Source organism: Medicago truncatula, chromosome 5, assembly GCF_003473485.1.
Source record: "Medicago truncatula cultivar Jemalong A17 chromosome 5, MtrunA17r5.0-ANR, whole genome shotgun sequence".
Classification (NCBI taxonomy): Eukaryota; Viridiplantae; Streptophyta; class Magnoliopsida; order Fabales; family Fabaceae; genus Medicago; species Medicago truncatula.
This window is the reverse complement of record NC_053046.1, coordinates 14,063,120-14,086,533: the sequence shown is the minus strand read 5'-3', so window position 1 is coordinate 14,086,533 and position 23,414 is coordinate 14,063,120. Positions and strand designations below refer to the sequence as shown.

The 23,414-nt window shown below is 31.7% G+C and overlaps 3 protein-coding genes across 5 annotated transcripts; 2 read left to right on the top strand and 1 right to left on the bottom strand.

Moving 5' to 3' along the window:
* The first annotated feature begins 833 nt into the window (after positions 1 to 833).
* LOC11413494 (protein DMR6-LIKE OXYGENASE 1) lies at positions 834 to 6,884 on the top strand. Of its 3 annotated transcripts, none has more exons than XM_024784691.2 (3): positions 834 to 1,381; positions 1,885 to 2,209; positions 6,451 to 6,884. In XM_024784691.2, exons 1-3 carry the CDS (start codon positions 912 to 914, stop codon positions 6,697 to 6,699), a joined length of 1,044 nt encoding a protein of 347 aa, XP_024640459.1. In that variant the 5' UTR covers positions 834 to 911; the 3' UTR covers positions 6,700 to 6,884. The 3 variants fall into 3 exon arrangements, with proteins under 3 accessions (XP_024640459.1, XP_024640458.1, XP_003613110.1); XM_024784690.2 differs by lacking the exon at positions 6,451 to 6,884 and adding an exon at positions 2,714 to 3,522; XM_003613062.3 differs by lacking the exons at positions 834 to 1,381; positions 1,885 to 2,209 and adding exons at positions 4,275 to 4,833; positions 5,283 to 5,607 and having other exon boundaries at positions 6,451 to 6,853.
* Positions 6,885 to 11,309: 4,425 nt separating this feature from the next.
* On the top strand, positions 11,310 to 12,467 carry LOC11405835 (ATP-dependent DNA helicase PIF1). Its single transcript, XM_024784751.1, has one exon. It carries the CDS (start codon positions 11,310 to 11,312, stop codon positions 12,465 to 12,467), a length of 1,158 nt encoding a protein of 385 aa, XP_024640519.1.
* Positions 12,468 to 17,332: 4,865 nt separating this feature from the next.
* LOC11405834 (ethylene-responsive transcription factor ESR2) lies at positions 17,333 to 18,775 on the bottom strand. The gene has a single exon (XM_003613058.3). The coding sequence runs from the start codon at positions 18,657 to 18,659 to the stop codon at positions 17,571 to 17,573; it is 1,089 nt and encodes a 362-aa protein (XP_003613106.1). The 5' UTR covers positions 18,660 to 18,775; the 3' UTR covers positions 17,333 to 17,570.
* Positions 18,776 to 23,414: the final 4,639 nt, after the last annotated feature.

The following is a 23,414-nucleotide window of genomic DNA, read 5'->3' as shown; positions in this document are numbered from 1 at the left end:
TTAATGGCTCAGTAATTTTCCTAGTATGTTTTAACTTTCTTTAATGTGTGAACAACAATTTTCCAGTTGAGCCCCAATCGCCTATGAAAGGTATATCGATGAACAGGGACTTATTTTTGACAAAAATGATTGCTTAAAAGGCTAGTGGAGGTATGCGGGGTTGTACCTTGACCGGATACGTTGAGCAGAGATCTCCTTTTCGCTGTGATCAATTTGATGAGCTTCAATATATCAAAAAATTTAAAAGTTTTTTACTTATGTATTGGTTAGTCAAAATAATAACTCTCTTTTATATGATATGATAATAAGTAAATATTTATTGTCCCTCAAAAAAAAGTAAATATTTATAGGTATTGAAACTACAATAAGTGAGATATTGAACGACTGATATGACGATATTAACGAACCTTTTAATGCAAATGTTCATTTTGATTAACAGAATGTATAATAATTAACGGATATTTTAAAAATTTGATATATTCAGAGACTATTGTGGCTACTCCTTCCAATCAAGATGACTATTACCCTTCGTTTTAATCGTCCACACGCTAACTTGTCTAGATGACCGTTGCCCGTCGTTAATTATCATCGCTGAAGCAAAAGATTCCCATGTGTTAATTATCATTCTCAATTTTTCTAACTAGATTCAGTTTAAATTTTTGTAGGAACTAGTAGATTTGGTTGTAAATTGTTGATTGTGTAAATAATTAGTATTATATACTTATGCAAATAATATGTAAAAATATACATATTGTGTAAATAATTAGTATATAATTAGTATTATATACTTTTTTTTTTTTAGAGCAATTAGTATTATATACTTATGCAAATAATATGTAAATTTTTAGTGAGTATACAATATTCCCTTTGTTTGTTCAGTTCCCTTCAATCTCCAAATTTTCCTACACAAGATGAAGTCTTTCCAATTAGCCAATGAGTCTTCTCCACTTTCCTTAACTCAAGATTTTATCCTTCCAAAACACAAAAGACCACGCCTTTCAGAGGTTACTTTTTTAGACTCAATACCAATAATTGATTTAAGTCACTATGATGACAAAAACCCTTCATCCATGGAAGTGGTTCACAAGATTTCAAAGGCTTGTGAGGAATTTGGTTTCTTCCAAATTGTGAACCATGGTGTCCCTAACAAAGTTTGCACTAAAATGATGAAAGCAATTTCAAGTCTTTTTGAGTTGCCACCAGAAGAAAGAGAACATCTGTCCTCAACAGATCCTACCAAGAATGTAAGGTTGATCAATTATTACCTTCAAGTTGAAGGTGAAGAAAAGGTGAAGTTATGGAGTGAATGTTTTGCTCATCAATGGTATCCTATTGATGATATCATTCAGCTTTTACCAGAAAAAATTGGGAATCAATACAGGTGAGGAAAATTATAAATTTAGTTCAACAAAATGATAAACTAGATGCTGTCAATGTGACCAATAGAGTGCATCACATCCTTTGATTTTGCGGAGAATCACAATCAAATGTGGTTGGCACAATCTCAACGGTGTTCGCGGTCACGGACATTTTTTAGAAATAGTTGATCTGATGCTAGTATATTTAGTCTACGCTTGATTTTATTTTTGAAGAATCTAAAATTGATTATAGAAGTATACCATTGATTTTGACGTGTTTAGATGTATCCACTCACTTTGAATTTGTTAGTCACTATAATTGATTTTAGAGATTGAATTTGTTAGTTCTACTCGCTTATAACTATATTTTACTTTAAAAAGAACACTCAATTTTGTATAAACATATCCAAACATAAATCATTTTACATTTAGCTCATATTTAATTAGAATCAATTAAAATACATTCATTCAAAATCAATTTTGCACCGCATAACCAAACACGCACTAATACTTTTGCTTTTCACAGAGAGGCTTTCACCGAATATGCAAAGGAGGTTGGTTCATTGGTGAGAAGGCTTTTGAGTTTGATATCAATAGGGCTTGGCTTAGAGGAGGACTGTTTGTTGAAGAAGTTGGGTGAGCAGCCTAGACAAAGAGCACAAGCAAATTTCTATCCACCATGTCCTGATCCAGAATTGACCATGGGACTGCTTGAACATACTGATCTCAATGCTATCACAGTCCTATTGCAATCAGAAGTATCTGGTCTTCAAGTTAACAAAGATGGAAAATGGATTTCTGTTCCTTGTATTCCCAATGCTTTTGTCATCAATTTAGCTGATCAAATTGAGGTATGTGTCATTGGTCAACCAAGTCATAAATCCTAGATATACCAACACTTTCTCTAATGTTCAACTCTATAATCAAGTCCCACAAAATTATAGGATTAGTTTTTTTAGGCAACAATCAAATTTTGTTGCTCATACCCTTGTAAGGGCATCAAAGCTTTAAGCTAGTCCCAAAATCCTTGATTTGAGCCTATCCTCTAGTTCAAACATTTTGTGTTTGGAAAAGAAGTAAGCTTGTTACTGTCAAAAGAAAAACTCACATTTTTTCAACACATTCGCATCTACACTTTTGGGTAATATCTTAAACAATAGCAAATTGACATCTGTGTAAAATATAATTGGATGATTGTTAAATCGCTTAACACTTTTGGTACACAGTTCTTAAACTCAGATGATTCATTTAGTAGCCCTGGTCTATTTAAATAACTGTAAAAATTTATAGAAATTTGAGAGATAACGTGAAACAAATAGAAAGTGTGAAATGTAATTTTTTAACATTATATGCAGGTTCTAAGCAATGGAAGATACAAAAGTGTAATTCACAGAGCTGCCACAAATAATGTGCATCCACGAATGTCGATGGCAATGTTTTTCGGGCCAAACCCAGAGACAATAATTGAGCCAATTCATGAATTAATAGATGATGAACACCCTCCCAAGTACAGAAGTTATCGTTTCTCTAAGTTTCTTGAAGAAGTCTTCAACCATAAAGGAACAAGGAGGATCGTGAAAGAAACCTTTGAGTTGCCACGTTAGAAAATAAATAAATAGGGCAGACGACTCTTTGGCTAATATGTACCTCTCTGCCAGACTAGTCTCTGGCTCAAGAGAAAACATAAAATAGCCTCAAACTTTATTTTGTCTATTCAAACATAAATCTGATAGTCATTGTGGCCCGTGACTTTAGTTTTGGACGTTAAGTCTACAAAAAAACTGAGCTGATACTTTTTTTGGAAACGATTAATATGACAGAAACATACATGTCTATTCAAATTATTTTAGTCTTTTTACTTTGCAATTGATGCTCCTTGAAGATAAATTTTAGTTGTTTTGGCTTATTGCTTTCATGTTGATGGGAGTTTACATTTTAGCTATGGAATGGAGAGTCAAATGATTTTTGCTAACGCTGAACAGTTAATAGTGGTCTGCATTTGGAACATGTGTGAAGTATATATGAATACATTCACAACACAAATCACAATCCAGATGGTTACAAACTGCTTTTCGAAAATTAGTGCGGTTTTGATTCTTCCTCCATTACTGTGATGATCACAATAGTGTATTGCATTTATCTAAATGTGCCTTGTTATTTGGTAGCTGCTTTGGTTTTCATTTGACAATCAACATTATATGTTTGTAATTTGGAAATTCTCAAACTGAGAAAATGAACTTGGCTCACATAACTTTCATATGCATTTTAGGGATTTATTAAGAATAGACATGTGTGTTTCTGTCATATTGGTGCCTGATGCCACCTCACCTCCTACTTGCACTTTAAGAAAGAGATGAATTAATAGATAAAAGTAATGGTTTGTGCTTATAATCCTTTTCAAAATAATAGGGGTTATCAACCTCAAACATGATTAGGATGCTTGAGTAGCAGCTATTTGCATAACTGTTGAATTGAAAACTTGATTAGAATATTACAAGAATTGGGAACCCTTTTTAACTAGCAGATTCAGTTGTTAATGGTCGATTGCGTTTTATATTTACATTGAAACTTTTTTTAACCTCCCACCAAATTTAAATAACTAACTTAGTTATCACAAACATAAAATAAATAAATAAATAAGACTGGAAAGAGTGAAAAGTCTACTTTCCTTCTGGTCAATTCTGGTTGGCTGGTGGTTGTGTCTTGCATTTTACTTAACCTAGTTGTTTTCTTCTCGTTGACTATGTTTATAAAAATACTTTTTAAACATTATTATAATTGATACAATCTTTCATAAGCAAATGATATATAAATTTGGTCAATAGCATATGTAATTTAATCAAGACCAGTAATCAATCAATAACAATATTAATACTTAATACTTAATCATTAATCTGTTAGTAAAAATGTGCACACTGTTAATAAAAAAAGAATAGGTTTAATTACATGTCATATATATTTTTTGTTTGTTCAATTTCCTTCAATCTCAAATTTTCTTACACAAGATGGAGTCTTTCCAATTAGCCAATGAATCTTCTCCCCTTTCCTTAACTCCTAATTTTATCCTCCCAGAACACAAAAGACCACACCTTTCAGAGGTTAAATATTTAGACTCAATTCCCATAATTGATCTAAGTTATTGTGATGGCAACAACCCTTCATCCTTGGAAGTGATTCACAAGATTTCAAAGGCTTGTGAAGAATTTGGTTTCTTCCAAATTGTGAACCATGGTGTTCCTGACCAAGTTTGCACTAAAATGATGAAAGCAATTACCAACTTCTTTGAGTTGGCACCAGAGGAAAGAGAACATCTTTCATCAACAGATAATACCAAGAATGTAAGGTTGTTCAATTATTACCTTCAAGTGGATGGTGGAGAAAAGGTTAAGTTGTGGAGTGAATGTTTTGCTCATCCATGGTATCCTATTGATGATATCATTCAGCTTTTACCAGAAAAAATTGGGACTCAATACAGGTGAGCAAAATGATAAAAGAAAATGTGGTTGACCGATATAATGCATCGGATCCTTTTATATTGCAGAGAATCACAGTCAAAGTTCTTGATTTGTGGATCAAGAACCAAATATTGGTCACAAACATTTTGTTAGAAAAACTTGATCTTAAGCTAGTATATTTAGTCTATACTTGATTTTATTTTTGAAGATTCTAAAATTGATTCTAGAGGTGTATGATTTTAATTTGAATCTATAATTTAGAACTTTTGTCACTAGAATTGGTTTTAAACATTGAATTTGTTAGTTCTACTCACTTTTAAACATATTTTACTAAAAAAACTTAGTTTAAGATAAATGCATAAATCATTCTACATTTAACTCACTTTAAATCAGAATCGATTTAAATGTCAAAATCAATTTTACACCGTAAAACCAAACACACTCTTCATTATACTTTTACTTTTCACAGAGAGGCTTTCACTGAATATGCAAAAGAGGTTGGTTCATTGGTGAGAAGGCTTTTGAGTTTGATATCAATAGGGCTTGGCTTAGAGGAGGATTGTTTGTTGAAGAAGTTGGGTGAGCAGCCTAGACAAAGAGCACAATCAAATTTCTATCCACCATGTCCTGATCCAGAATTGACCATGGGTCTCAATGAACATACTGATCTTAATGCTCTCACAGTTCTTTTGCAATCAGAAGTATCTGGTCTTCAAGTTAACAAAGATGGGAAATGGATTTCTATTCCTTGTATTCCCAATGCTTTTGTCATCAATTTAGCTGATCAAATTGAGGTATGTGTCATTGGTGAGCTTTTCCTATACAGTTTCACATGTTTTGGTAGTAAAAAATTACATCAATTTTGGTAGTAAAAAATGATATTATTACTTGACTCAGGACAAGGTACGAACTCAACACACCATCTAACTTGTATGTGTCCTACTAGTCTAATCCACCGGTCAACCAAGTCATAAATTCTAGATATAGTAACTGAAAATGCTATCAAACATTTTTTTAACTCACATTTGGTTACAAGATTTGAGTATCCAAAGAATCTCCATTGAACTACATTGCAAAGCGGTGTGATTGATGAGAAGTCTCAATTATGTTATGGTTTTATGTCACATTTTTGTAAAGAAAATTATTGGATTAGTTACAATAGGCAAAAAACAACTTTGGTTGCTGATACCCTTGCAAGGGCATCAAAGCTTTATGCTAGTCCCAAAATCTTTGATATGAGCCAATCCTCTAGTACAAACATTTTGAGTTTGGAAATGAAATTAGTTTGTTGCTCTTAAAAGAAAAACACATTTTTTCAATACACTCATTTTTATTGATTAATAGTCATTTGAATTTTATTAAATTTATATGAAATTCGTATGAATTTTAACCAATAAAAAAATTCTATTAAAAAGTGTGTAAAAGAATGTTTTTTCTTTTGGGTGGTATCTTAAACAATCACAAATTGACATCTTAGTAAAATCTAATTGATATACAGTTCTTAAACTCAAATTATTCATTTACTAGCCCTGGTCTATTTAAATAACAATGTAAAATTTTATACAAATTTGTGAGATAACGTGAAACAAATAGAAAATGTGAAATATAATTTTATTATTTTTTTAATTTATACGTAGGTTCTAAGTAATGGAAGATATAAAAGTGTACTTCACAGAGCTGTGACCAACAATGTGCAACCACGAATTTCGATGGCGATGTTTTATGGACCAAACCCAGAGACAATAATTGGACCAATTCATGAATTGATAGATGAAGAACACCCTCCCAAGTACAGAAATTATCATTTCTCTAAGTTTCTTGAAGAATTCTTCAACCAAGAAGGAACAAGGAGGATTGTGAAAGAAGTCTTTGAGTTGCCATGTTAGAAAATAAATAATGTAGTTTAATTTTTATGCAATGATCAAATTTAATCATTTAAATTTTATAATGTTATTTTCTAAAATCATTTGGATATGTGCAAAATTGTACTATGATTGCAAAAAAATTAAATTCAAATTAATGCTTGATTTTCATAATGTATCTACTACTTGTAGATATTATTAAACCGTAATGATAAGTGAGAGTATATAGATTACTTTTGGAGGAAGTTAGTTAACAAACTAACTACTTGTAACCATTTTTCAACTAGAGTTAGTTGTGAGTTGATGACACTGAAGATCAACTGATTTGGAAGCATGTTTCTAATGGAAAGCTAACCTTAAAAGATGCATATTCTTTCAAGAAACACCCTGTTCCGAAGAAACATTGGGCCTCTACAATTTGGTGCAAGGATATTCCTCCATTCAAATCTCTGCTAGCTTGGAGATTAATGCATGACAAAGTTCCAACAGATGAAAAACTCATGGAAAGAGGATGCAACCTTCCATCAATGTGTTCCCTTTGTTCTGTCACCACTGAAACAACTTTTCATCTTTTCTTTGAATGCAGTTTTGCTTTTAAACTTTGGTGTTGGCTAGCATCAATTGTAGATTGCAACCTTCATTTTCAATCCTTAAAAGACATATGGACCCTTTGTGACAGATCATGGTCCCCTCAGTGCAAGACTGTAATCCTTTCTGCAATCATCAACATCTTTAGCACAATCTGGTTTGCAAGAAACCAATACAGATTCCAAGGGAAACCTTTCAACTGGAAAAAATGCACATGATATAATTATTTAAAAAATACATATTAATTAGTATATTTGTTTTCTACAAATTTCCTTTTTTGTGGTGTCAAAAAGATGTGTAAACCTTTGTTTTCTCATAAAAAATAGTGTGAGCTACCGATGGACTTAAGTGCAACTAGGGACAGAAAGAATCGAGAAGTGTAGTTTGCTTCGATGATAATTTCTTAATACGCTCCCAAAAAACACCGGGGATTTACCATAAGTGTGCTTTCTATTAATGTATTTTGACACAAAAATACACAATGGAAAGCATGCATTTTAACAAATTTGAGCATATAGAAGACGGATTGAGAAATTGTCTCAGCACAAGCTAAAAGAAAGAACCTAGGTTCAATATACCTTGCAACTCTTAATTCGCTCCCAAAAAACACCGGGGATTTACCATAAGTGTGCTTTCTATTAATGTATTTTGACACAAAAATACACAATGGAAAGCATGCATTTTAACAAATTTGAGCATATAGAAGACGGATTGAGAAATTGTATTTGATACCACTGTTGGGGAATCCGGGGAGCCCCAGGAGCGGCAATGGGACAAACTTCCAAAACCTTATCTTACCCAAAACTTTAAGGCAATGAGCTTATGGGTTCCCTCTCTTATATATCCTTTGTTTCCTCCATTCCTAGTCGATGTGGGACATAATCCCTTACACTTGATTATCCAACAATCTCCCCCTCAAGTATGAATCATCCACATCACTAGCATGATCCACACTAGAATCCTGTTCCCGCTCCCCACTAAGCCTAACCACGGCTCTGATACCACTGTTGAACCAACAACGATTTAATCAATTCAATATGGTTCAACAAAATTGTGGCATCGTGCAGCCGAGATCAAACCAACCAACAAACTAAAATCTTTTGGTTTAGTCCAATTTTTAAAACAATGAATTTTTCACAAAGTTTAACATAATGTTTTAGGCCTAAATAAGATTCTTAGCATGTATTTTGCATAATAGTTTTCAAGAAAAAAAGCTACTTGAGAAATCAAATCGAAGCTGTGGGATAAAATGAAAACATAACAACAATAATAATAAGATCGAAGAATATGATCTTCTAAAAGACTGTTTGGGAATAATCCGTACAGAAATCTGTGAAACTCATCAATTTTACTCAAAAATTGAGTTAATGTGTCCTTAATACTTTTATGATACTATTTTCAGAATCTCAGATTTAATCATCTTCAGGTGGCATTTAGGGTGGGTCAATAGAATACTTTCCCACCATGGTTCAATGGTATTTAACGATTGGATCAACTAAAGTACATTGTTTTATCATAGACTCACTTACACTCTATTTTTCTTTACACTATCTTCTACCTCCATTCTCTCTCCTCCATACCCCACTCATCTATCACCACCACCAACATCAAACCCACTTTTCCAACTATCCTTCTTCCATTGTATGTGTTTCTTTATTGTTGATTTAATTTTCTTAAAATAAAATAAAATAACGTGAAATTCATCCAAAATTGTAATCCCCAAAAGATAATAGTGTGAAAAAAGAAGCAAAGAGACGGGAAATGGGATTTTCAGATCCAGATTTCGACACTGTTCTACTTATCTTTATGTCGCCGTTGTTGTTCCGACTCATAATAGTTTCGTCGTCGTAGGGGTGCAAAGGCTTTTCTTGTTACCATCGCTGATTAGCCTTCTATCTTAGGTATATCATAGGTGGGTGTCAATGGGTATGTTTATCCCATATAAAATTTGGTCTGTTTATGCCTCAATTCATGTTTAACCCATTAAAAACTCAAAATTGAACTTTACGCATTAAACTATAATAGAATAATTTTAAGGATTAAGATTGAACTTTACGCATTAAACTGCAAACACAACACAACAGTCACATATAAAGAGGAAATAAGTTTAGATGGGAGACGACAAGTGGTTGTAAGCTGTGATAAAGCAGTCGGCGGAAACAGGTGAAGGGCACAGTGTCGATGGTGAAAGGTTGAAGATGAAGGGTGTGTTGTTGAAGATAGTGTGGAAAAAACTATCCAATGTAGCGGGTCTATGATAAAGCTATACTCTTTAGTTGATCTCATGGTTAAATACTAATTGGGCCATGGTGGGAAAGTATTCCATTGATCCACCCTAAATGCCACCTCATCTTCATTGTAATCAATTTAAATGAACTAATTTACCTTCTTAAAAAAAACTTTTTGATACTATCCTTAATCCACTTGATCCTAATTACTATAACTATAAGCAAAACATTAGAAAGATGAAAAAGAACTAGTGAAATTATTTTTGTGGTCCCTTTTAATTTCATGTGAGCTCTCGGTCATATCTTCAAATATGGGTAGCACTTGATTGACATAAAATTGGTGACATTGACTAACCACAATATTACAAGTGCTTTTTTTCTCTCTTTCACAAGGATTGTGACATTGTGATTCGTCAAAGTCACCAATATCATCAATTCTATATCACCCAAGTGCTACCCCTTCAAATACATAGTCATTCATCTATGTATGTATATGAATCTAAGATTTAAAGATTGAAAATTCAAATACAAACATATCAAAATGACCGAAATGACATTTGAAAAAGATAAATGACTAAATTAATATTATCGTCGCATGAAATTAAATTAAGGGACCAACAATATAATTTTACAAAAGATTGATTTTTATTGTCAACAAATGTAACTCTCATTTCAAATTAATAGAAAAATTTATTATTTTTAAAAAATATATCTCTTATAAATTCTATTAAATAATTTATTTTGTGTATCTAAATACACTACCTATGTTTTATAATATATGTTAAAAAAAATATCCTATAAATTGTGACCGGTGTAGTATTAAAGTAAGGGAAATGTTAACAAGTGCTTCCGGAGTACTCTTTAAGACCTTTAAATATTAATATTATATGAAAATTATTGTATTTAATGCATTTGAAATTGAAACAATTGACCTTTTTTAGTGGACAATTTCTTAAAGTAAAATGCTTAAAGAATATCCTGAAAGCACTCGTTAACAAGACCTTAAAGTAATCGATATTGTTGGAAGATTTAGAGTTTACATCCTCTGAATTTTCATACAGTAGATTGTTCATTGAATTGGCTAATCTCTAAAATTATGTAGTAGTATTCAACGAATTATCGGGTCAAAATAATTTCTACATTTTAAAATTTCAACCGATTACAATTCATTGATCTCATGTCTACATGTTAACCCTCTGGTTTGTACGGAATGAGGACGCCGGTAATTCAAAGTTTGATCATAAAGATAAATAAAGTTTATCAACGATTCCTCTTCGTGGAAGCTTATTCTCAATCACTTGTTTATCCTTAGTTATTTATTAATTTTGTTAGGTCTGCAGTAATTTAACTTAATTTTTTTTTCAGTCATTTGCTTTATTATGTTTGCAATTATTTAACCTAACAAATTCCATTTAAAAAAAATGCATCGCATCAATTTCATTCCTATCGTCTTGCCTTTTTTTTTAAGGAAATATTTTCTACATTTATTTGATGTTGCGCGTTTGTTCTAGAAACTATGAGCATATCAATGATCACGTTTAATGTCTTCTATTTTATACTTTATTTTTTACAATTTTTTGTACACTTTCATTTTTAAGGAAATATTTTATACACTTATTTAATACTAAAAAAATGCATCGCACCAATTTCATTCATATCCTCTTGCCCTTTTTTTTTGTTATCCTCTTGCCTTTTTTTGACAGTATTTTGTACACAATACTAGAAAAATTCATTGCATTAATTTCATGCCTTTTTTTTTTACAATATTTTGTACACTTTTTTTTTTAACCAATTTCATGTCTTTATTTCATTCCTATCATGTTGCCTTTACCGGCTGCGATACGGTTAAGAGGGGAAATAGTGTTAATAGTTGCTTCAAGTGGTATAACTGCATTATTAATACCAGGAGGTAGAACCGCACATTCGAGATTTGGCCTTCCCTTTATTATCGATGAATACTCCACGTGTAATGTCAAACCTAATACCCCGTTGGCTCAGTTGGTAGTCCAAGCAAGATTAGTAATATGGGACGAGGCTCCGATGATGCACAAATTTTACTTTGAAGCACTTGATCGTTCTTTTAGAGACGTTAGGAAGGAGGTGGACAAGAGAAACAAATACATCCCTTTTGGAGGTAAAGTCGTTGTATTTGGTGGAGATTTTAGGCAGATATTACATGTAATTCCTAAAGGCACAAGACCAGAAATCGTTCACGCTACTATCAATTCTTCAAAACTATGGAGTTATTGTGAGGTTCTTACCTTGACTAAGAACATGAGGCTTTTGTTTGGTGCGTCGGTATTAGACATTGAAGCAAAAAGAAAATTTTCAGAATGGGTTTTAAGTTTAGGCGATGGACGAATAGGGGAAGACAATGAAGTGGACAACACCATTGCTCTTCCGTCAGATTTTCTCATTGAAAGCGCAGGAGATCCTCTTGCTGCTATTGTTGAAAGCATGTATCCTAACATCTTGGAGAGCATGAGTGACATTTGTTACTTTCAAAATAGAGCTATATTAACAACAAAAAATTTCATAGTCGAGAAGATCAACGACTATATGTTGGACATGGTTCTAGGTGGGGAGAAGGTTTATTTGAGTTATGATTCACCTATTCATCGTAACTTAAACGATGATCATATTGACGATGTTCATACACCTGAATTCCTCAACACCATCACTGCTTATGGACTGCCTAATCACAAATTAAGGTTAAAGGTTGGTGTTCCAGTGATGTTGTTGAGAAATATAGATACACGATATGGATTATGCAATGGAACCAGATTGGTTATCACTAGGATGGGAAGATACGTCATTGAGGGGAGGGTCATTTCCGGAAGTAATGTTGGTGATCAGGTTTTTGTATCCAGACTATCTATATCGCCTTCAAATGTAAGGATTCCCTTTAAGTTTCAACGAAGACAATTTCCTTTGAATGTATCATTTGCAATGACAATTAACAAAAGTCAAGGGTAGTCGCTTAAACATGTTGTTGTATATCTACCAACACCTGTATTTTCTCACGGACAGTTGTATGTTGCTGTTTCAAAAGTTACATCCAGAGAAGGACTAAAGATATTGATCGCTGATGAAGATGGTGAAGATACCAATGTAACGTCTAATGTCGTATATGAGGAAGTATTTTGCAATGTGTGATGAAACTACATGCCAATGTACTAAAAATTTCATATTTCTTTTACCGAATTATTGATATGATTACCGAATTTTCTTTTATAATATTTTCAGATTTCATATATTTTATGAAGTGTTTTATTTTGTCTACTATGGATTATCACGTGTTATTTTTTTTCACCGTTACCAATTATATATTGCATTTTATTATTCATATGTCAATCCTTTTACAATAAACCCGAACGGAGCACGGATCAAAAATCTAATCACATATCTAAATTTTAGAGGTAGTGATCAAGTTGTTTACTACTTTAAATTATTATTGATCTAGATGATAAAGTCCTAGTTAGAATAAGATGTCGATTGTTCTAGCAACCCATATGCAAGCTTTTATTCAGTTTCGGCACATTACGTATAGTACCGTGCGTTGACATTAAAATATAGTTGGGTAGTAATAGTAGTAGGAACTTACGAGTAAGAAGAGACAAAATATGGATGGAAGTAAGAAGAGACAAAATTAGACAAATTATGCAAATTCCAGATGGACCCATAGCCTATGTTACTAATCACTACTATGAATCAATTAATTAGGCTAAAAATGAGTACGTGGTAACATGAACATACTCCTTATATAAGTACATATGAATATGATGATCATGAAGTCATGGAAAGCTCTATGTATAGGATAGTTAGGACCTTAATTGTCCTTTACTCTTGTGTACTTGCTCTAATGCTCTCTATATAACCAAGCATAATTATTTCTCTTTAATTTAATTAAGGACTTCTCTTGTTAGTTTTTGCCGGAAGTGGTAGGAACAAATTCTGCCCAATACTAATAGTTTATGTAGTAGCAATTATTATTTTTACATTATAGTTTTGACTTTTGATACGCATCCTTATTACACATGCATAATACTAATAATAGTCATATAGATCGGAATCTGTTTTAAGGGAGGGTGAAATAATAGGAAAATGTTAAACTAATCACCTTGCATTTTTATTTATATAAAAAAAATATCTCCATGAGGGGTTAATATTGTGTTCATAGTATTAGTTTTCCCATTATTTTCTTTTAGTATAGTTTTCTCTTTATTTTCATTAATATTGTGTTAATATTGTGTTCATAGTATTAGTTTTCCCATTATTTTCTTTTAGTATAGTTTTCTCTTTATTTTCATTATTACAACTTCTTTAGAAAGAAAGAAAAAAACATTTGTGAAGGAAAAAAAACATATTTAAAAACCTTTTTGGTTTCTTAGCGCATGTCATTAAGACACCCATTATTCTTTTCTTCCCAAACCAAAATGTGCAAACAATGTAATTATTTTGTTGATGTGAATTTATAGTCAATAAAACGCCACTCATGATGTAAATATAAATACCACTATATATATATATATATATATGTGTGTGTGTGTGTGTGTGGAGAGTATAGTTTTTAATATAGATTACCTTCTTTTTTTTACGAGTTTAATAGATTACTTGTATAGATATTTTTATGATAAATGTGAAAATTTGAGATTGGGTCACATTTTTATAAAACAAGAGACATTTTTAAATACTCACTAGACTGAATTGGAAACTACTAAATATCGGCTGTTTCTAAATGAATAAATTAATAAGCATGGCTATGTTTTTTTAGTTTCTCATGGATTCCTTTATGTTAGAATAATTTTATTTAAAACATGTCAGATAATAAATATGAATATATCTTTAAACGAAATTCAAACATTAGTTTGAAACGTGTCCTTACCATTTTTTTTTTTTTACTAGGGAGTAATGCAAACAAGTGTCTCATTGACACCTGTGAAAGAATTAAAAAAAGGAAATATTTTAAAACTTATGTACTCTAACTTTTAAAAGTTGAAAAAGATTGTTTTGAATATAAAATTGTCGTTTCTTTCTAAATTTAATTCTTTAACAAATTACACTTAAAAAGTGTCTAGAGACACTTGTTAGCTTGACCTTTTTATAATGAGATTATATATATTGTGGGAAGTAGGAAATATCTTTTGCACAAGAATTTAAGGCAACTCTCATATCATAAATGGAGGTTCAACATATAGCCAAGTTCTTTCAAGTTTCAAATTCTAGCATACGCAATTTTGAAATGCCAATTATTATTAGTTGTCATCTGCCAATATCAATGTTACGTGAGGAAACATATGCCTTCTTCATGGTGCTACATTAAGTTTCTCCCAAGTAATTAAATTGTGTTTTAAAGTACTCCAGCTCACTTTCCATTTTAATATTGGAGGGATCAAAACTTATTTAAAGGCTGTAAAATTGAATTTATCATGTTGGAGGCATTTACATGAGAATCGATTTGGTTTATAGAATTGAATCTACAAAGTTAAAAAAATTTGTACTCCTTCATCTTCAAAATAAGTGTCGTTTTAGCAAAAAAAAAAAATTGTATTAAAATAAATGTCATTTTAGGTTTCTAATGCAATAATAATTTTTTCTTTTCAATTTGTACCATTCAATTAATACTATATACACTACTTCCAAAGTATTATTTTTTCTTTAATGAAAAATAAACCAGTAGTTGTTTATGATAATTTGATAAAATAACATCCTTCTTTCTTTTAATTAATGCATTTCTTAATATGTGTGCAAAAAACCTTAAACGACATTCATTTTGAAACGGAGTGAGTATGCTTTTTTCGCATTCCAATGTGGTCTCTCCGTGATTTTAAGAGGCTAGAAATCCTAGCTTTTGCTCAATCGCATGATATCATCGCTAAAACAAACAATTGCTTTGTAGTTTTTGACTTCTACACTTTATTTTTAGCCTTAAATTTATTTTTATTTTTTTTAAGAAATCAAAATGAGATTATATTAAACACCAAGAGAGATTCAACTCGCACAAGGTGTGCAGAAAGAATCACTCTACAAAGATATAAAGTTAAGTGTCTGATGCCAATGAAAAAAGCACAACAAACGAAATAATTAAAAGAGAGCTAGTCTCTAACACCCATACATAGAATAGGGTCTCGCCACTAGTCAATGTAACTGAAGGCAGAAGTAAGCTTATTAGCTTTCAACCATAAAAAAGACGTTAACTTAACACTGTCCAACAAAATAACCACGTCCTTGGTTTTGTGATTAAAAATCATGTTGTTTCTTTCCTTTCAAATGAGCCAGACACAAGCATGTCAGATCAGCTGAAGAAAAAAGTGAGTAAACTGCGGTAATCCCGCTAAATTACCAAACTGATGAAGATTGTCACGAACCAGCTCTAGAGATATGAAAGAAATGTCGAGCCACTTGTAAATACGATGCCACAAGCCGCCAAAGATATCACATCGGACAAAGAGATGTTGCGATTTTTCCTGGCAGCCACAACCTTAAATTTATTGTTAAACATATTTTTACATTAATACATTCAAACATAAATCATTTTAATTACATTATTATAACGTAGTCTTAAACTCGTTTTACTTCAATAATATAATACTAATCTAAATCAAGTCAAAGCATGTGAGAAAGTAGTACAATAAACAAGATTCAATATAACCATTAATTACCCTATAATCCATCAAAATTATTTCTACTTTCTCACATTATACTTTTGATTAGGGATGAAATTTGTTGATTTTTGAACTCAATGTACATATATGTTTGGATTGACATTGTAATTTTGATATAAAAGAAAAACTATTCTTAGAAACTTCACAAAGTCATGGCATCAATATAGTGTAGTTTAGCCGATTTCACCATCGGTCCAAACATGTACATATATGTTTAAATTGACAATGTAATTTTGATAAAAAAAACACTTCTTTAAAACTTCACAAAATTATAGGTGTCAATATAACGTAGTTTTGTTGAATTCACCAAACATATTCATCAATTTCCTCCTCTGACTAGTTGATGCCTCCTTGGACACCAAATCCAAGTGTCCCAACTTAAGATCAACTGAATAAACCTCGTTTCTGATCCTCCTACCATAGTAGCCAGTGTGATCAGTCAATTAAGTAACATTAAACAAAGACAAATTTTTATGCAAAGTAAAAGGTACACATACACATGAACTAGTTATAAATGTTAATCAACATAAATGTTTATGGGTCTATTATTCTTTGTGATCAAAGTATGAGACAACTTGGCCCATATGGGCATAGATAGGCCTAGGTAGCACCAAGTTGATGATGAAATCAACCAAACAATCCTCTGCTACTCTGAAACAAACACTTGCACTTGCACAACCAATAGTAGAACCAATTTTTCATTCTTCTTAGTATTGAATTTTTTTTATTCTTTGAGCCACAACACAAATATACATACAAGTATAGTAACTAAAAATCCTCACATCCTGCATGTTGTTTCGTCGTTTAACTAAAAATCCTCACCCTGCAGCTTCTATTCTACACTTTTCCCCATATACAATTTGGTTCAATTTTTTTTGTTGCTAACTTTATAAATTCCACAACAATTCAAAGAAGAAAACGACAATACAACAAGGCATTACTCGTCTCAAACCAGACCAATATGTACATTCTCCAATTAAACAAAGCATGAGAAAAAAGTGGTATTTTCTAGTTCCAAGGTCAACCACATATAAGTCATGATTATTTTAGCAACTGAAGACAAAGCAAGAAACTCACTTTACCCTCAGAGTTTGTCTTTCTCATTAAGCCCTTTTCATCAACTATCCATTTTCAGAACAGAAAACAAAAACAAGGCATAAAGTAGAAGAAAAGGTAAAAACAATGCTTGCCCAAAAGCATTCATAATATATTTATAATAAGACTGTTACAAGATTATCCAATATTGCTTTTCAGAACATAGTAGCTAGAACCAAAAGTACATAGTAGTAACATAGTTTAACCTAGAAACATCAAAACCCTAAAAATTCAACAGAAACTGAATCAACAAGATATATATAGAATTAACCTATAGATACTGAACTTGTAATATTAATCCCAATTAACTACTAACTAATTAAGCATTTTGCATCCTAAGTGCAAAAGCATTAAGAAGCTCTTGATACTGAATAACAGAATTCTCAGTATGATTCACCATTATTTGTTCATTTCCAAGAGGTAGAGACTGAAAAGATCCATTATACCCATTGTGAAAATTCTCAAACTGCTGCATATTGAAACCATTTTGATCAAACCCAACACCTGAAAATTCGTTCTTGGTAACACTTTTTCCTAACGTGTGATCAAACACAGGTGCATTAGGAACAAAAGTGTCACAGAAAGTTGTCTTTGGTAGAATTTCTGTCTTAATCTCTTGTTTAGGTTTTGGCAAAAACCTATTCACAATCTCTTCCAACAATCCAGAATCAGATGATTCTTTAGGAAAAAACTCAAAATCTTCATCAGTTGAAATTTTTGAACCATTATTCCCATCTACACCGGTGTTTTGATGATTGCTATTTGCACCCCCTCCGCAAGAATTTGCCATACAACAACCAGCAACAAAACCAGAACCAGAGCTAGTACTACTTTTGTTGTAAGAATAAGGAAAGTTATCATGAAAGTGATTATGAGCAGAAGAAGAGTTGGAATTTGAAGAGTTGATAAATTCACGAAACAGAAGCATGTCAAGTGAAGAAGTTGAAGGGTTTCTTTGATGAGTAAAATCAACACCATGTGGTTCAGACCAACCACAAGAAGCCACGTGGCGGTTATTTGTAGAGGTTTTTTCAAAAGCTTGAGAATGTTTAGGGAAGTTGAAAGAAGGAAAAGTAGTGTTAGGAGGAGGAGAAGTAGGGTAAACAAAGTTTGTACGAGCTTTGAGACCTCTCATGGCACGTGCAGCACAGTCATAGGCACATGCTGCTTCTTCAGCAGTGTCGAAGGTTCCAAGCCAGCGGCGTTCTTTGGACTGAGGGTCTCTTATCTCAGCTGCATAGCGGCCCCATGGTCTGCGGCGAACTCCGCGGTAGCGGAGTGCACCGCCTCCGCCAGCAGCGGAGGCGGTGTTATCACGTGAGGTTCTTTTGTTGGTGGATTTTTTTGTGTCAGGTTCTTGGATTGTTGGAGGCGTTGTTCCATTGAGACGGTTGAGTGCTTCCTCCATTTTTTTTAGTTGAAAGAGTGAGAGTGAAGTTGATGAAAGGGTTTAGAATTTTTCTTGGTTTTGAAAGGGAGCGTTAGAATGGGGAAATGGGTTTTTTAGTGTCTTGAATTTGGTGCGGTTTGGGTGGTATTTATAGAGGTGTTTTGTGATGTGGAGAGTTATTGCACTCAGCAACTAAAGAGAGATTTGTTGTGGAACTAATTATTTTTTTCTTTTTATTTTGTTTTCTCTTGTGAGTGATAAAGAGAGAGGATGTTAGGAAAGTGATTGATTTGATCATGGAGTATAGTATGTCCTACACAATAACCATAATCATAAGAGAAGAATACCAAAATAAAAGAGAAGAAAAACAATTGAGTACTACTTTTGTGTAAAAGAGAAGAAAAACAATTGAGTACAACTTTTGTTATAGATTTTATTTTATTTTCTATCTTGAACTATTGGTGTTTAATTATAATTATTAAAAAAAAGGCTTGAGGAATGATAAACAAATTCTTTAATCAAAGTGTCAAAAGTTTCCACACAAAAAAGTCATATGGGTTTGATCTTATAACCATAAGAAAAATGTTTTTTTTTTTTAAAAAAAAACTTTAGCTATTTTAAAAGTCTTAAATGTTAAAACTTTATGAAAATATATATAATTAATGTTTTGAAAATTGAAATATTTAATTTTTTTAATAAATAAATTTTTAATTTATAATGCTTGAAAAGTGTTTGTGGACACTTATTAGTAACACCCTAAATTTAAAGGATAAAGTTCAAATTTCATCTTTAACTATTGTGAAATAAATGTTATCTTCAATTAATAATCTTTTGTTTTATTTTCATCTTTTTTTTAAAATAGTATAATAGTGTATCTTTTTTTTGTGAAATGTTTTGTTAAAAGATTTTATTTTATGTAATATGTCAAACAAAACTTTTATGATGGATTGTTGTACAATCATTATTTATAGGTAGCTCTCTGTCTCTTGTGATGGAAATCAAAGAGGTAGCTATCTGTTTGAAACAACCCATTGTTTATTGTTTCTGATTTGATGATGATGCCAAAGTTTTCATAATCCTAGCATGATCAAATCAAGGGACCGATATACAACTAAGACAAAATATGGCAATCATGTACTTGACGGTTAGTACTAAATACATTTTGATTTTAGAAATCTGAGTTATGGCAAATGCTTTGAGAGTTAAAGAGCTTTCGGGAATGGGAAAAATATGAGGAATTAGAGAAATTTTTCATATATTTTGAAATATTTGATTTTTTTTAGAATAATAAATTAATGTTTATGATTAATATATTTTAATTTTAATAAAGAGAATGCTAAAGTATTGGTTAAAGTTGTAAAATAAGTAAGTTTGCATCAATAAGTGATGTAATTATTGATAAGACAAAAGTAAAAATTTGTATTTACAAGATAAAATTTCTATTAAAGGATTCATTAATCAATGTCTTTAGGACACTTGTTAGCAATCATTTTAATAATATTATAACAATATAGATCAAATTTAAAAATTCATATAACCTCCCAAGACACTCCTCCAATACAACTTTTGAATTCATCAAAATGAAAATGATGTTGTTTTACGAAGAAAAGAAAATGAACCCCTTAAAATCATCTCCTCCTATTATCTTTTATTTCTTCCACTCTTCTCACTTCAAATTAGTAAACAAAACCTAAGTGTCATTAAGATATTGGTTAAGAAATATAAAAATCATATAATTCATTTTAAAATAGTGCATTCAACATTTTTAAATTAACTTCCTAATGAATACTTGTAAACTACTTGCTCGTGACTCTTTTCAAAAACGTGCTTTTTACCTTCTTTTTTCTTCTAGCATCTATTAATTTACTCGGTTGACCGAGTAATATAATATAGATAGAGGCCGTGCTTGTTTTGATTAACATACTTTTTGAAAATAAAATGACAGCACCTAAACGTACCATGCATAGTTTTGCTTAAAATCCAAAGTTTAATATAAAACGCGTTTATGTCCCATTTTGTCTGTTTTTAGAGTTTAATAATCACTGATTTTGTATTGTAGAGTACAATACATTCTGTAAGTTTAAGAAGCGACTTTGTCTACTGTGCATGCATGACATGATGACAATTTCTTATTTGTCATTACATTATACTCTACAGTGTTCTATTCTGATTTATGTGGATATAGGTTACTTAGATGATCTCAAATTTCAAAAAAAACATTACTATCCAATGAACTTTTTGCGCATCTCTACCTTAACTAGGGCTAGTATTGCCGGACCACTATCGTCCTACATCCGAAGACTTTTAAAAGGCAACTGTTGCCCAACCCCACTTGTCTCCTTCCTGCTTTTTCAAGTCCTATATGTCACCTCAATAAATATTGTAATATCATCATATATTATCATCAAATAACCCAAATTAATAACCATATTAATATTGCCCCTATTAAAATTTCAATTCAACTTATTTTTTTATGTAAATCGGATATGATATGGATACTTTTATAAGTATGTATTCTTATATGTATAACGATATTCCACAAGCTTTAATGATGTTGATGACGAGTTTGAGGACCCAATATTGTGATAATTAAGTCAGATAATAGAAAGTAACAAGTTTTTCGATAACTAATGTATACTTGAGAGATAATTTGAGGTCCCTTTTAATCGGTTGTCGATATGGTTGTTGGAGAGAGTCATGTAGGAGTTGTTACGAGTGGTGGGTTTGTAACTGTCGAACATTATCGGTCATTGATGGTTGAAAGCGTTATGGATTATCAGGTATCCTAAACTTTTTATTTTTGAGGATCGTCATTCGATGAAGACGCGCATATGCATCAATTGGGCCTTTAGAAAATTTGGCCCCTGTTCAGTAAAGTTTTTTTTTAGCTAAAGACATGTTTTCGGCCTTTTCGAGATTGGGGTTCTACTTAGTGTTGGATCGTCAAAAATAACCTTTTGGTAAATCCAAAATTAGAAATATTTTGATAAAAAAGAAAAACTGCAGAGATTAACTCTTGGAGATCAGTAAACATGTTAAAGATAAGAATGTTGCTATGAAACTGGATATAAGTAAGGCTTATGATCGTATTAACTCGTGTTGGGGTTTTCTTCTCAATGGATGCGATGGATTATGGTGCGTGTTGAATCTGTAGACTATTCAGTTCTAGTTAACAATGAGTTTGTTGGGCCTATTAATTATACTGGTAGAAGTTTGCGGCAGGGAGATCCTTTATTTGCGCTTATTCGACAAGCAGAACAACGAGGAGACCTTCATGGCATCATAATATGTGATAATGGCCCTGTGATTTCTCATTTGCTACTTGCGTATGATTGTTTCTTATTTTTCAGGGCGGTGAGCGTGAAGCGCAAGTGATGTAGAATGTCTTATCAGAGGTGTACTATAGTAGCAGCCTCCCAACACATTTGCATGATGATATTACTGATATCCATGGGGTCAAAATTGTCATGGGAACATGAAAGTATCTTGGACTATTGATGGTTGATCGAAGTAACGAAGCGACCTTTAGTTTTATCAAGGATCAAATATGCATAAAATCAACACATTGAGCAAGAAGTGTCTTTCTAAAACTAGAAGTGAGTAATGATTAAAAGAGTCCTTCAATCTATTCTTTCAAATATTTCTCCTTATGAATTCTCAAATTGATGCTATAGAAAAAATGTTGAATGCCTTTTGATGGGGGCATGGAGGATCCTCAAGAGGAGGTATACACTAGATGTCATGGGAAAATTTGTCAAATAAAAAAAAACATGGGGGGATGAGGTTCAAAGATCTTGCTTCGTTTAATGTTGTTATGCTACAAAAACAGGGCAAGAAATTCCAAATAGATCACAATAGCCTAATTACTCTGTTATTTAAGGCACGTTATTTCCTAAATTGTGATCACAATAGCCTAATTGTAACACTTATTATTTAAACAAATTTTAAAAAATTATTTTGAAAAATGAAGTATTCAAATTAATTCAAGCTTTTAAAAGTTCAAAATTTGTTTTTCAATGCAAAATTTTCGTTTCTTACTTTCTCAAAGGCATTTGTTGGTTTAACTTTAAAATAAAAGAGAAATGTTAACAAATGTCTTTAAGATATTCTTTAAAGGCTTTATAAGATAAATTTTTACATAAATTCGTATATTATTATACGTTAGAAATTGAAATATTTAACTTTTTCAAAGATTAATTTTCAATTAAAAAGTGCTAACTAGAGCCTCACTGACATTGGTTAAAGAATCAAATGCACCATATGAGTAGTATTTATATTGAAAGTTGTTCAATCAATGCATTAAAAATTTAAAAATTATTTTATTTAAATTAAAATTTTCTCTTTTAACTTCTTTAAACCGTATATAGGTCATCGATTAACATGATAATTTTCAATTTAAAATTAAAAATGTTCGATCACTCAAACAAAATAAAATATGGTTAGTAATTAATGGAAGTGGCAATTTGATTGTTGGTGATTTGTGACAGCTAAGCACACTTCACTGGTAGGAATTGATTGCCATCAACTATTTCCAAGAGAGCAAGAAAGGATACAAATTTGGGGCGAGATTGGGGAATGAACCATGCCTTTTTGGGTCGTCTAAAAGTTTATGATTGAAAAGAATTTCCCAACGAAAAAAATAAAGACCTTGTTACTTACACCACCGTTCATTAATACTCCCTCCGTCTCAAATTGTATGTCACTTTAGAAAAAATATTTGTCCCAAATTGTATGTCACTTTAAAATACCAATGAAACATTAATGTTACTTTTC